The following is a 13,591-nucleotide window of genomic DNA, read 5'->3' as shown; positions in this document are numbered from 1 at the left end:
GAGCCAATGCCCCTATTAATCACAGCACACACCCAACAACCACCAACTGTGTTATGAAAGGAAGACAACAACAGTTGCTTTCTTTGCAAAGCCTGGCAGCAAAAGGTGGCAGTATCACCTGTTTTTTTATCTACTAGCCTAGCAGAAAACACTTCCCCATTGAAAGGGAGATCTGTGCTCAGTTTCCTCTTCATCTTGAGTAGTCTTAGATCCAGTAAACACAGCGTAACTGTCAGGAGAGAGTTTGTGCCTTCACCCACAAATACGGGAAAAGCATGACTTGCTTGGGAGTCCTGTAGTCCAGTTCCTGGTCCTGCCTCAAGGAATATTTCAGATTTTATCCTATTCAAAGTTAATATAAAATGCATGAATAGGTCAGTGAACAAGGACAAGAATCTAGATTCTTGGAGAGAAGACTGGCATGTACCTCCTGCTTGAAGACTAGACTGAACTGAGAGTTGGTGGAGCCATCTTTCGACGCCATAAGTCAGACCCCGAAGCCTCAGAAGTTAACCTAAAGGCACCTAACTGCGCCCAATGTATTGGGTACCCTGATTGGGTAGCTCCTGCCACCAGGCCATTTCCTACCTCCAGATCATTACCAGAGCTTGTCTCCAGCTCCTGAGGAGCCAGAAAGAAACTTCAGCAAATCACAGAATCATAGAATCATAGAATTGTTTAGGTTGGAAAAGACCTTTAAGATCATCAAGTCCAACTGTTAACCTAACACTGCCAAGTCCACCACTAAACCATGTCCCTAAGCACCACGTCCACATGTCTTTTAAATACCTCCAGGGATGGTGACTCAACCACTTCCCTGAGCCACCTGTTCCAATGCTTGATAACCCTTCCTGTGAAGAAATTTTTCCTAATATCCAATCTAAACCTCCCCTGGTACAACTTGAGGCCATTTCCTCTTGTCCTATCGCTTGTTACTTGGGAGAAGAGACCGACACCCACCTCACTACAACCTCCTTTCAAGTAGTTGCAGAGAGCGATAAGGTCTCCCCTGAGCCTCCTTTTCTCCAGATTAAACAAGCCCAGTTCCCTCAGCCGCTCTTCATACAACTTGTGCTCTAGACTCTTCACCAGCTTCGTTGCCCTTCTTTGGACACACTCCAGCACCTCCATGTCTTTCTTGTAGTGAGGGGCCCAAAACTGAATACAGTATTCGAGGTGCGGTCTCACCAGTGCCAAGTACAAAGGGACGATCACTTCCCTAGGCCTGCTGGCCACACTATTTCTGATACAAGCCAGGATGCTATTGGCCTTCTTGGCCAGCTGGGCACACTGCTGGCTCATATTCAGCCGGCTGTCGACCAACACCCCCAGGTCCTTTTCCACCAGGCAGCTTTCCAGCCACTCTTCCCCAAGCCTGTAGCGTTGCATGGGGTTGTTGTGACCCAAGTGCAGGACCTGGCACTTAGCCTTGTTGAACCTCATACAATTGGCCTTGGCCCATCGATCCAGCCTGTCCAGATCCCTCTGTGGAGCCTTCCGACCCTCAAGCAGATCAACACTCCCACCCAACTTGGTGTCTGTCACCTGCAAACTTACAGAGGGTGCACTCAATCCCCTCATCCAGATCGTTGATAACGATATCAAACAGAACTGGCCCCAATACTGAGCCCTGGGGAACACCACTTGTGACCAGCTGCCAGCTGGGAACACATGAATTCCTAGAGCCGTGACAAGTGGTCAATTTTTATCTTCTGCTTTGATAAGCCTAAAAAATTCAATAACCCGTTATGGCTGTTTTTTACAGTGAAAGCATTTAGCTGGACACTGTCTCTTCATGTCTACTGCAATGTCAATGGATCATCCACAACGTGGTCCACTGCCAGGTTATCCTACAAGTCTTAGTGTCTGGCTATGGGGATAGGCGTGTCTCTGTAGTTTATTCGCAGACACAGGTCTATTTTTCTCTGGAGTTATCTCCACATAAGAGAGGCTATCTTTTCCAGCTGGGTAACTCTTTGACAAGAATTCATCAAGTGTCTACATGACATCAAATAGCTTACCCCTTTTTTCTGAGGACAGATTCCTCCTATGTGAAGAGCTCTTACGCTAACATGATGTAAATCCATTTAAGGAAATTGAGAACAGAACATGGGAGAAGCTACCCGTTTGGAGTCAGATTAATTAAAAAACTTAGATTTCAACAAGTTAGGAGCTACAGGAAATAGCTTCTAAGTGCCTGTCTCCCACAGAGAAATTCAGAACTTAGATGTACCTACCTCAGAACACCCATGCACAGAAAAGGGACACCCCATCAGTGCGAGCAAGCGGCTCCAACAGCCGTCAAACAACATGTCGCCAACAGCAGCACAGAGAGCAAAGTGCCCGTGCCTCACATTCTTCTGTGCAAAGGGGCACTTTGCTTTGCTTCACTGCAGATCATTTTGCAGATCCTGGCTTTTGGCGTAGCTTCAGAGACAGCCATGGCTGCTGACTGGGGCAGGAACCGAGGTGCACAGGTAGGAGGTGGTGGATGGGAAAGAGAGTGGTTCGAAACACCGTCACCACAGGCTAAAAGAGCACATCGCCCCTGCACCCCGCTGCCGCTCGAGGACAGCGGAGCAGGGCCGTGCCTGGCTAAGCCGGGCCTGCAGCCTGCCCCGCGGGAGCCGGCCTGCACGGCGGCAGAACCGGGCTCCAGGCAGCGCTCAGCACAACGGGCGCTGTAACGGCACCGAGGCCACGGCGGCACAGGGCCTCCGCGCGGCCAAAGCCGGCAGCGGAGGCGAAAGCGGGGACGCGGCGGGAGCGCGGACCCGGCCGTCGGAGACCGGAGCCCGAGGGGCGGACCCTCGTGTCCTCGTCTGCCCCCGCCTTCCCGTCCCGGGGAGGCGGCGGGAGCCGCGGTGAGTCTGAGCGGGGGACGGCCTTGGCAGCGCCGCTGAAAAACGCTCATTTCCTCCGCAGCCCCGGCAGGCAGAAGGCGGCTCTCCTCCGGCGCAGCAAGAGGCCCAGGGTGGGGCAGCTGCCGCCGGCAGCCCGTGTCCCCTCCTCGCCCATGGCAGAGCCGCGGCGCCCCGCGGAGGGCTGCTCCCCCCGCAACACCGACTGCTTGGAGCGGCCGCTCCGGCGGCTCTTCGAAGGGCTGGGGAGCGGCGTCGCCGGCTGCCCCTGGCCCTTCGTGCTGGTGCCGCTGCTGCTGTCGGGCGGGCTGGGCGCCGGCTTCCTCTTCCTGCCGCAGCGGGAGGAGAACGACATCGAGGGACAGTTCACGCCGACGTGGGGGCCCGCTAAGGCTGACCGCGACTTCGTGCGGCAGCACTTCCCCACCAACGACTCGGAGCGCTTCTCCGCCCCGCGGCTGCCCACCGAGGGCGCCTACGCCGCCCTCATCGCCGTGGCGGCGGGGGTGGAGTCGGTCCTGGCCCCGGCGGCGTGGCGCGACGTGCTGCAGCTGGACGCGGCGGTGCGAGCCCGCGGCTACGAGCAGCTCTGCGCCCGCAGCGGCGGCGCCTGCGCCAGCCCCAACCCGCTGCTGTCGCTGCAGGGCGATGCGGCGGCGGCCGCCCTGGAGAGCCTCACCTTCCCCGTCAGCGGCGGCATCTTCCTGGGGGCCGCGCTGGGCGGCGTGCAGACCGACGCCGGCGGGCGGGTGCTGTCGGCGCGGGCCCTGAAGCTGGTGTATTACCTGCGGGAGGACGGCCCCGCGGCGGCGGAGAGCCAGCGGTGGCTGGAAAGCTTCCTGAAGGACATCCCGTCGGAGCTGGAGGCGTTGGGCTTCGCCTCCATTCAGGTAACGCAGGGGTGGGTACAGCCGTGCGGGGGCTGCCCCATCGCTGGAAAGGAGATGGTGGAGGGAAAAGGCGGGGACGGCCTGCAGGTTGCGAGGGCCACGGAAATGCATTAGTGCCAACGTGATGTTTAGCATTGCCTGTGCATGTGTGTAAAGACCAAGAAACAAAGTAGAAGTGCTTCATCTTTTCTTTCCTTGTTGTTTTAAGAACAGGTGACTTACTTTACCTCGCTGTCCAGACAACAGGAGTTTGAAGGAAATACCGAGAGCGTGATCCCACTCTTCTCCATAACGTATTTCTTGACAATAACCTTTTCAGTCGTCTCTTGCCTAAGGTAAAATGTCCTCTAAGGTATGGATCAATGAGAAGTGACCTCTGCTCTTCTTTACCTTGCCTAAATTGGTTTCTGCTCCTGTCAAGTGAAGTCATTCTTGAAGCTGCAGACTTCACGTGACATTTAATAATAGGCAAAATGTATTTCTTTGCTGTTTCTCTCCTACTTGCGCATATTTCCCAACTGCTTAAATGGGGTTCATGATAAGTACCAGACGAATACCTGAACAAGTGTTCAGTTCAGACATGCACAGCTTGAATGCTAGTATCCATTCGTCTGTTCTCTGAAGCCATCAGTCATTTCTGTAGTCCCCGCCTCATAAGAATTCTTTTTGTAGCTGATGGTTCTGAAACTATTTAAACAACTGAAACAACCTCCGAATCTTTTTAAGAGGTCTGAGGTGCTGTAGCTTTGGCACTGAAAAACACTATGCCAAAGTAAACGCTTCTAATGATGAAAAGGTTGTACTTCACCCTATGCGGGAAGGGGGCCAGAAGCGTGATCTAGCCAGCCTGGCAGCAGCAGAATTCTGCACAACCACTTCTGTTGAATAAAACTTACAAGCTCAACTTGGCATACCCAGTGGAGACATTACCAAAAAGATGCATAAAAGTCAAACAGAAAAGTCGTCATTTGGGGGGAGGGAAGGAGTAAGTGGTGCTATTGCTAAGGTTATTCTGCTACTTACTTGTTTCATTCATAGCTTCTATCCACATCCTGCCCACAAGATACTAATTCTTTTTAAAGATTGGTTAAAAAGGGGAAGGAAGCAGGGGAGGGAGGAGGAAGTATACCATGTTAAGATCTGTTTGCACCTTTTTTCTGCCACCTGCTCAGTTAAGGTACAGATGAATGAGCACTAACTTCATAGGTTACTGCAAGTCTGGGTACAGCTTTAGGTATTCTGCTTGCTAGTAGAGTCTGAGCCTTACATGCTGGCCACAAAGATCTTAGCCTCCCCTTTCTTTGTGCTGGTGGAAGGTGAACCATTGTACACTCGACAACTGTACGGGAGTGTTTGTGTGCTGTGCTGGAGAAAGAAAGTTCTACTTGGAGGGTGGGCTTACTGGTTTAGCGCTTGCATCAAGCATCATGCCCATTAGGCTATACAATTTCTGGATATCAGCTGTCTCACATACAGTTGTTTGTGAGCACAGACAGAGCAAGGGTGGTTCAACCAACACACGCTTCTTGCCTCGAAAGCAAGAGATTCTCTTAAAGTTCAGAAATGGTCTACAGCCTGGAAAATATTCCTAATCAGGCAAGAGGCAGCTCTTTACCCCCTCAGTGTGGTGCAAAGTCTCCCACTGGGAGCATTTCATGCAGAATCCTTGAGCCAGCCCGTGGGGTCGTCTTGGCAAATGGCTGGCAGTCAATCTGTCTGCTGAGAAAGCTTCCCTACACAGCACGTACTGCCTGGGAGATGCTTGCATACTACACTGATATGCTACACCAAGAACCTGTGTAAAAGGAAGGAGGTTCTAAAAATTCATCGGTTTTTGGGTCACCCTAAATCTAGCCTGTCACTGGTAGAGCTTACATATCTTCATTTTGCCAGCTCTCTTGTTATTGATGCGAAGATTGGTACACATCTTTACTCTTATGTATATAACTGGCAAGCAGTAATAATGTATTTAGCACCTCCTATATAAATTAATCTTGTCCAAAGCTCACACCTGGGAGCTCTCCTAGCAAAGAACAGCTTTCATCAAGAGTTCTCTTCACAGACAGGGTATCGTTGGTATCTGTGCACTTGTCATGCCAAACACCTTGGTGAAATACTTGACGTGTAACTAAGATATTCCTTAAAATATTTTCAGACTGAGCTGTATAAGAAACAATGTCTGGCTTGCATGCTGTGGAGTGGTTTCTGCTGGTTTAGCTGTATTAAGCAGCTTTGGACTGGTGCTCTTCTGTGGAGTGCCATTTGTGGTCACTGTAGCAAATGCACCGTTTCTTATTCTAGGTAAGTAGAAAAAGCGAGTCGGGTTCAGATACAAAGACTAAAGCGGAGTTAAAACAACCTGACAGTGTTAATTGTTTATGATGTGAGCATCAGATCATTGCAGTTCCGTCCGACAGTGAGGGGAGGAGACAGTTGGAGGTGCAGCCTCCTCTGAGCTCCTACAGGCAGGTGAGCCGCTCAGCTCAGCGTACCCACAACTGGGACTGGAGCTGGGCTCTAGCAGAGGGGCAGCTTTTCCCAAAAAACGATGCCTGCTCTAGTTCCACTGCTACAGCATGAAAACTATAAATGAGAGGGTGGTAAGGTTAGCACTTCTGGCATTGTTCTAGTGTCCCTGGTAATTTAGCCATGATGATTAATCATTTATTTAACTAGTGCTAATACTTGAGGTGAGCTCAACTGGGTTCTGTCACCGCATTGTCCTGTATCGTCCCCTGCTGTTTTCTATAGGCATACTATAAGCATTTACATATCTCATTACCTCTGGATAAGTTTGTCTACCCCAAAACAGTTTGTTAGTACTGTTCTATGGGACTGCTGAATTTGTCAGCAATGTAAGGAGGAGCAGAGGTCTTCCCCAAACCATCCACCTCTTGACTGCCTCTTTTTGCAGTATACAGTGAGAGCTCCCTACTTCTCTGCTTAGTCAGCCTCAGGGTAGCTCAACAGCAGCACCATGGAACATGTGTCTAGTGTGCAGCTCGTGTTACACTGGCACTGACTTAATCCAGTACCTGTATTATGAGGTGAATATGGGAAGTAAGTTACTGTAAGTTTTTGTATCCCATTTTCAGAATGTAGTCTTTGGTCAGATAAAATTGGGCCTGAATACAGCTTAAGCAATGAGCAGGGCTGTCTGTAATTTCAAATAACAAATCCATCTCGTTTTGTTAAGATGTGAAATTTCCTCTGCAATATAATGACTATGTAGTAAACTGTCTCATTTAGCTGTAGAACTGAAGTGATGCACCATTCGTGCAACCAGCTCCACCCAAAAACGCAAGGAAGTTAGTATCATTACGTCACAGTTACACAGACTGCTTGACAGCCAGTGCTGAACTTTCCAAACACCATTAGATAATGTTGCTGCAAATAAATTACCGCTTTTAAAATCCTTATCTGGTCTCCTATATGATAAATTCATGTGATGTTTTCTTGGTTTTGGTCTCATGCTGAGGAAAGCACATGGAACTCCCGGGTTGATAGAGGCTCTGTGTCATAGTAGATGTCTAATGCAAATGCTCCTTAGGGCACGCATCGTTTCTTTGTTTCCTGCATAATTGAAATGCATTTTCTATTTGCTTTTGTTTGCTCATCATTTGCAGAGGCTCTAAATTTCAGAAAGACCCTTTTGTATACCTGGGAAAGGGCTTAAGCCAGTCTCTTCAGATCTTTATAAATAACATGCGGACTTTTGTTTTCCTTGCATTAAAGCAAATAAATTACCAGTACATTAGATGAATTGCTTTGAAGCCTGCCTGCTTTCCAGAAGCAGCCTGCCTCACTGCCATCCAGTAGTACCTTTTGATGTGCTGCTTAATTCATCTTTGCGTGTCTACTGGCGATTGCAGCTTGGGCTGCAATTGCTTGGGCTGTTGGTAGTAAAAGGCTATTTCAATTACCAAACCCTTTCTTTGTCTATTAGTAATATCAGCCTAGTGAGTATTGTGCTAGCTTCTTGACCAGAAATAAATTAAACAGTAAATGTAACTTAAAGCTTTTCACTCCCCTTCTGAAGACTTTTATTAAATCCATAATTCACACACATAGCTATGTAACTCAAATATTAGGAAGACAGTCCTGTTGGTTTAATTGCATTAATCCTATTGAAACCAAAAGGATACCTGGGTGAAGAGAGTGAGTAGCAATAAACCCGAGATTTACGGGTAAAAACCTCAGTTTCAAATCTTGGGTTACAAATGTGCACTGATGTATATCAAGTGAATAATTCAGTAGTGTATGATCAGAGTTCACAGCATAAACGTTTGCCAAGAAACCTGTTTACTGGCAGTTGAACGTTAACAAGACTACGGTGCAGTAATTCAGGTAGCAGATAGTGATTTCATGTATTTTTTTGTGCTTAGCTATATCATCTATGCTTGCTCCTCTATTCACGCGGTCTTGCTTTCACTTCTTGTGTGATTAATTTTCAGGGAATAGAAGATGCCTTCATAGAGTAACATTGGCAAAATACTGAAAGGTCTGTGATTAAAATCTCGAGAGTTAGCAGAGCCGAGAGAAGCACATTGGCTCTTCCTTTTTGAACTTTGGCTCACTGACTCTTGTGTCTTAGCAAAAACTCTAGCCCAGGACCCAGTCTTCCTGGCAGGGTTTCCCAGGGCTCTGGTGGGTAATATATGTGAGCGCATCAGTATAAATCTGAAGATAAATGAATAATAAACCATGAATAAATGCTCGAAGATAAACTGGAGAGAAGTGGAGAGCAAAGAGCATAAAAAAGCAAACAACTGGAAAACTGGGATCACTGTTCTCCCATGTGATAGCAACTGTTCTCCCTGACTGCTGAAGGCAGAGCAAGAAATTATTGGTCTAGTTTGCTGCACTGATGAGGAAGAGATTCCAGAGATAATAAGGGACACTCCCAGTGATAAGGATAGTTGAGCATCAGAATAAGCGATGTATTTAAATCTATGTAAACTACATCACTGGACACCTGGACAGCAGATACAACACGCTTGTCAGAGATGGACTAGGTGTGCTCAGTCCTTCAGCAGAGTAGGGTGAGGGATCAACAACCCATCAGGTCACCAGGAGTTTCTGAAATGTAATAAATTCAGCTACACACAAAGGATCTGTTTTCCTGTATCTGTTTAACTTGCACCAGCACTAAAGCAATGTTAATAGCTTAACTTTCTTTTTCAAAATTTTATGCAGACGTAAATGTGATTAATTTTGTACTTTTGTTGGGTGCTAGTGGAAGCTGCATTTGCAATGCAGCGTTAACTTTTTCTCCTCTTGCAGGAGTTGGTGTTGATGACATGTTCATCATGATCGCTTCCTGGGAAAAAAGCTCAAGAAAAAAAGAGAAATCCGGTGTTAAATCTCTGCTGGCTGAGACTTACGCAGAGGCAGCACTTTCTGTGACCATCACCACTCTCACAGATGTTTTGGCCTTCTTCATTGGCACCTGGACTGCTTTTCCATCCATTAGATCATTTTGCCTCTATACAGGCACTGCTTTTGTCTTCTGCTATATATATACCATGACCTTCTTTGGGGCAATTATTGTATTAAATCATAAAAGGGAGCAAGGAAACCGACACTGGCTAACATGTATGCCTGTGGGAGTAGATAACGATCAGGCTGAGAAGTCCTGCTTGTACAATGCTTGCTGTATAGGCAACTGTTCTAGGCAGTCATTTCAGCTAGAAACCAAACAGCCAGAAAGCGAACATCCAATGAGCATATTCTTTAAAAAGTATTATGGTCCTTTTTTTACAAATAAATGGATCAAGCCACTTGTGGTGTTGCTGTACGGAGCATATTTGGCTGGCAGTATTTATGGATGTACTCAGATCAGGGAAGGCATCGATCTTCGAAATCTGGCGAGTGATGACTCTTATGTTATTCCATACTATGATGACGAAGAAAAATACTTCTCAGCATATGGACCCAGGGTCATGGTTGTCATTACTGAAAGGGTAGATTACTGGAATGAGACTGTTCGTCTTGGCCTTGACAACTGCATACAGAATTTAGAGGACATTTCCTATGTAGATAAGAACCTCTCGGAGTCATGGCTGAGAGTATACACAAAACTTGAAAACAGTGGTTTGATAAATATATACAATAAGACTCTTTTCATTAATAACTTAACTATACTGTTCCAAATTGTTCCCAGTTTTGAGTGGGACATTAACAGGACTCGGGATGAAATAGAAGCTTCACGTTTCTTCATCCAGACGGTGAACGTGACCTCAGCCATTGATGAGAAGAATCTTCTCAATCAGTTAAGAGAGACGGCCAAGCAGTGCAGTATTCCATTAATGGTGTACCACCCAGCGTTCATCTACTACGATCAGTACCTGGTAATAGTGCAGAACACCATTCAGAACGTTGTCGTTGCTGCCGCAGCAATGCTTGTTGTCTCCCTTTTGCTTATTCCCAACCCGTTGTGTTGCTTGTGGGTGACTTTTGCTATAGCTTCTGTTATAGTTGGTGTTGCTGGTTTCATGACATTTTGGAACGTCAGTCTAGATTGCATATCCATGATCAACCTGGTCATTTGTATAGGGTTTTCAGTAGATTTTTCTGCTCATATTTCCTATGCCTTTGTTACGAGTGGAGAGTCATCAGCCAATAAAAGGGCAATTGAAGCTCTGTCCCTGCTAGGTTACCCAGTATTACAAGGTGCAGTTTCGACTATATTAGGAGTAGTTGTCCTGGCTGCAGCAAAAGCCTACATCTTTAGGACATTTTTCAAGATCATGTTCCTTGTTATTTTGTTTGGGGCTCTTCACGGTCTTGTTTTTATTCCAGTGTTTTTAACCTTTTTTGGAAACTTTGGCAGATCACCCCACAATACCAAATGTAAAAATCTAGAGCTTAGGTTTAGAAATGATAAAGATTGTCCGTAACTAAGTTAAATGTAATGTATTATATATTTATTATATGTAGATTAAAATGCAGTGACTTTCAGGGAACATAAGAAATGAAGAAAATGAAGGACAGAAAAGTAAATACAACAGGGAAGCAAAGGCTTCAGAAAAGCCAGGCAAGAAAAAGAACAAGAAGAAATAAAAACACACAGAATGGATTTGCATTTCTCATTTTTGTATGTGCTTGACTAACACCTTTATGTTGTTAAATATTTTTTTTTGTGACTTGTTTACTGAATGTATTAAATTATTATAAACACTGACCACAGCATCAGCTTAATGGACTACGTTACAGGTTTGTCAAGCAATGTACACAGGAGGGAAGAATAATTCCCACTGGTTTGCATTTCCTGCCTGTTTACCTTGATGCTGTAACTCAGCCCAGCACTGAGCCTGAAGACAATTTTCCCCCAAGAGGCTCAAACCTGGAGGTTTTACAGCAAGGTAACAAGAGGTCAGAACTGCTTTGGACTGCAATGATTCATAAGCTTTCAGGAGATGAAGTCTGCTTAGGCTCCTAATGCAGCACAAGAAACCCTTAGGGGAGACAAACTGACTCACATTGTCTATTCAAATCCTTCTTTTCTTGGTGTCCCATTTTCTCACGAAGATGAAACATCATGTAGCTTTAAGAAGATTGTGTGTAGCTTCTGTTGGCTGCAGTTTGCGAAGGGATGTGCTGCAGGTGATTGAACTTGTGTGGACCTCCTGGGTAACCACCATAGAAGACGCTGTGCCATGGCATGATTCACTAGAGAAAATGTCACGGCAAGGATTCACTAGAGAGAATCACACCCTGATTGAGGACAAAGTGAAAAAGCAACTCAAGTTTAAGCTGGTCAGTCCTAAAACTATAAACCCATAAATTCTATTGTGTTCATCAGTGACAACCCATCCTGTGACGTGTCAATAGAGCACAGGAGGTTTCACTGAATAAGAGCTAAGAATATATGAAGTGGTCTTTTAACTTGTAGGGACAAGACACTGGATGAAAAGACAGTACATAATTTGTCACCAATTTAATGAGCTACCTGTTGGAAATCAAATGAATGATGGTAACTGATGTTTGTAATTTTGGAACAATTGGTCTAGGTGTTATTAAACCATTCAGTCCAAATCTGCAGCTGTGGAGTGTTTCTTCTGAGAGATGTGGCAAGTGTGACAAAGCCAGGGTCTGCCTCTGTTCCCTGTGGATTTGTGACCAGTTGCATGAGACCCCGTAGACAGGGCAGAATCCTTCTATTTCCTTCATGATGTCTCTGTTTATGGGGACAATGGACCGGAAGTCAAGTCACTCAGAAACTAATAGTTAACTTCTGGGACAAACTGAAAGTACAGATACTAATTTTCAGAGCAGTGAATCATAGTCTACAGGCATTAAATTAATTTCCATTTAGAGTCACTATGAAAACTACATAACAAAGCTCAAGATAAATCACTGACAGCCAAAAAGAAATTGTGCGACCAGTTACTCAATATTGGCTGAATCTGGAATGCAACAAAAGCATTTATCAAAGAACACTGGCAACTTTCTGTCCAAAAGCCGTTATTCACCAAGTTACCACAAAAAAGGAAATTAAAATCAAACCCCAAAACTTCTCAAAAAATTTTGATTCTGTGCACGCCCTCTCAAATTGGGGGGAAAAAAAAGTGCCAGAGACCACGTGGAGTTTACCTGAAACTTTGCTATGAATATATGAATACTACTTTATGTTAGTTGCTCAGATACTAGAGTGATGGATGAAAATAAAACCTTTACAGATGTACTCTGAAGGGTAACAACTACAGTCATCGTTAAGACGCGTCGTATATCCCTCCCTTTGTAAAAGCAAAATGAAATCAAGCACAAAGCTGTTTTTTTGGAGGAGTACTTAATGTGCATAAAAACAAAAGTGCACTTCAGCTCATGCGTCTTTCCATACCTACTTTTATTGCTAGGTCCTAGAGCAATAGGCTTTTTTGCTTTGTGGAGATTAAAACAAACAAACCCACCAATTGCCCTACCACCCACTCCTCTGCCTATGACAGCCTGAGAATTCTTACATGAAATTCTTTGCAAATGGTGTCCTGAACTTTACTGCAAATTTCTGTGTCCAAAGAATGTTACGTTTCCTTCTCATTCAAGTTTTTCTGTGGAACCTTCCTACCTGGAAAGATACTCAAGCCAAATCTGGGTGTGTAGTTTCATCATGAAGGCAGCTGAATATTCTACTGTAAAAGTAGCTCTGTAATAATGGGTAAATGTTTATAAAAAAAAGTTACGGGTCTTGCAACGCTCCAGACTTGAAGAGCAAGTTTTGTTAATAGAGGGAGAAGCAGTTCTTGAAATAGTAGTCAAAGACTGAAAACTAGTATCAATCTTAGAAGAAATCTGCTCCTGAGGTGGAAGTCAAAACCCAGTGCTACTACAGCCCACATGGTACATCACTGAATCTCAGTCTTACAGCCCGCAGCATTAAATTTCCAGGACAGGGCAATAACCACAAAGCTAGATTTAAGAAAAACAAAACCAAAAAAACCCAACCCCATGCACCAGTCCCCCCTTCTCCCATTAAATGTTTCAGTGTCCATATTAGTGCTTCTATTATGGCAAATGATAGAGCCATTTCTGCACTGATGAAGGTGCCAAAGGAGCAGATGATGCACTCACATTGACCAACACCAGAGGAAGGCATCTTAATAAACACTAGATGGAACAAGAGTCATGCTCTTGCAAAAAAGAGAATGGAAATCTAAGGGAGGTAGAGCAAGTGGCCTACTTAAAGTGAGTACTTTCACTTCTCACCTTGTTCTTTGGCCATGTTTTAGAAGCAAAAATAGCTCTACTTGCTTCTGAGAAAGGTTTCCGGGCAGATCAAGAGAGCAGACAGCTACCAATGGCTTGATTGCTCGATTTTCACAGCCAGTTTAAGGGATCAAG

The 13,591-nt window shown here is 45.5% G+C and overlaps 1 protein-coding gene across 1 annotated transcript; it reads left to right on the top strand.

Annotated features, from left to right (window-relative positions):
• Positions 1 to 2,997: 2,997 nt before the first annotated feature.
• PTCHD3 (patched domain containing 3) lies at positions 2,998 to 10,934 on the top strand. The gene is made up of 4 exons (XM_050891338.1): positions 2,998 to 3,751; positions 3,965 to 4,086; positions 5,907 to 6,052; positions 9,035 to 10,934. The coding sequence occupies exons 1-4, from the start codon at positions 3,017 to 3,019 to the stop codon at positions 10,648 to 10,650; spliced, it is 2,619 nt and encodes an 872-aa protein (XP_050747295.1). The 5' UTR covers positions 2,998 to 3,016; the 3' UTR covers positions 10,651 to 10,934.
• The last annotated feature ends 2,657 nt before the right edge of the window (positions 10,935 to 13,591 follow it).

Source organism: Gymnogyps californianus, chromosome 2, assembly GCF_018139145.2.
Source record: "Gymnogyps californianus isolate 813 chromosome 2, ASM1813914v2, whole genome shotgun sequence".
Classification (NCBI taxonomy): domain Eukaryota; kingdom Metazoa; phylum Chordata; class Aves; order Accipitriformes; family Cathartidae; genus Gymnogyps; species Gymnogyps californianus.
Note: the sequence above shows the minus strand (reverse complement) of the source record. Positions and strands in the feature narration are given on the sequence as shown.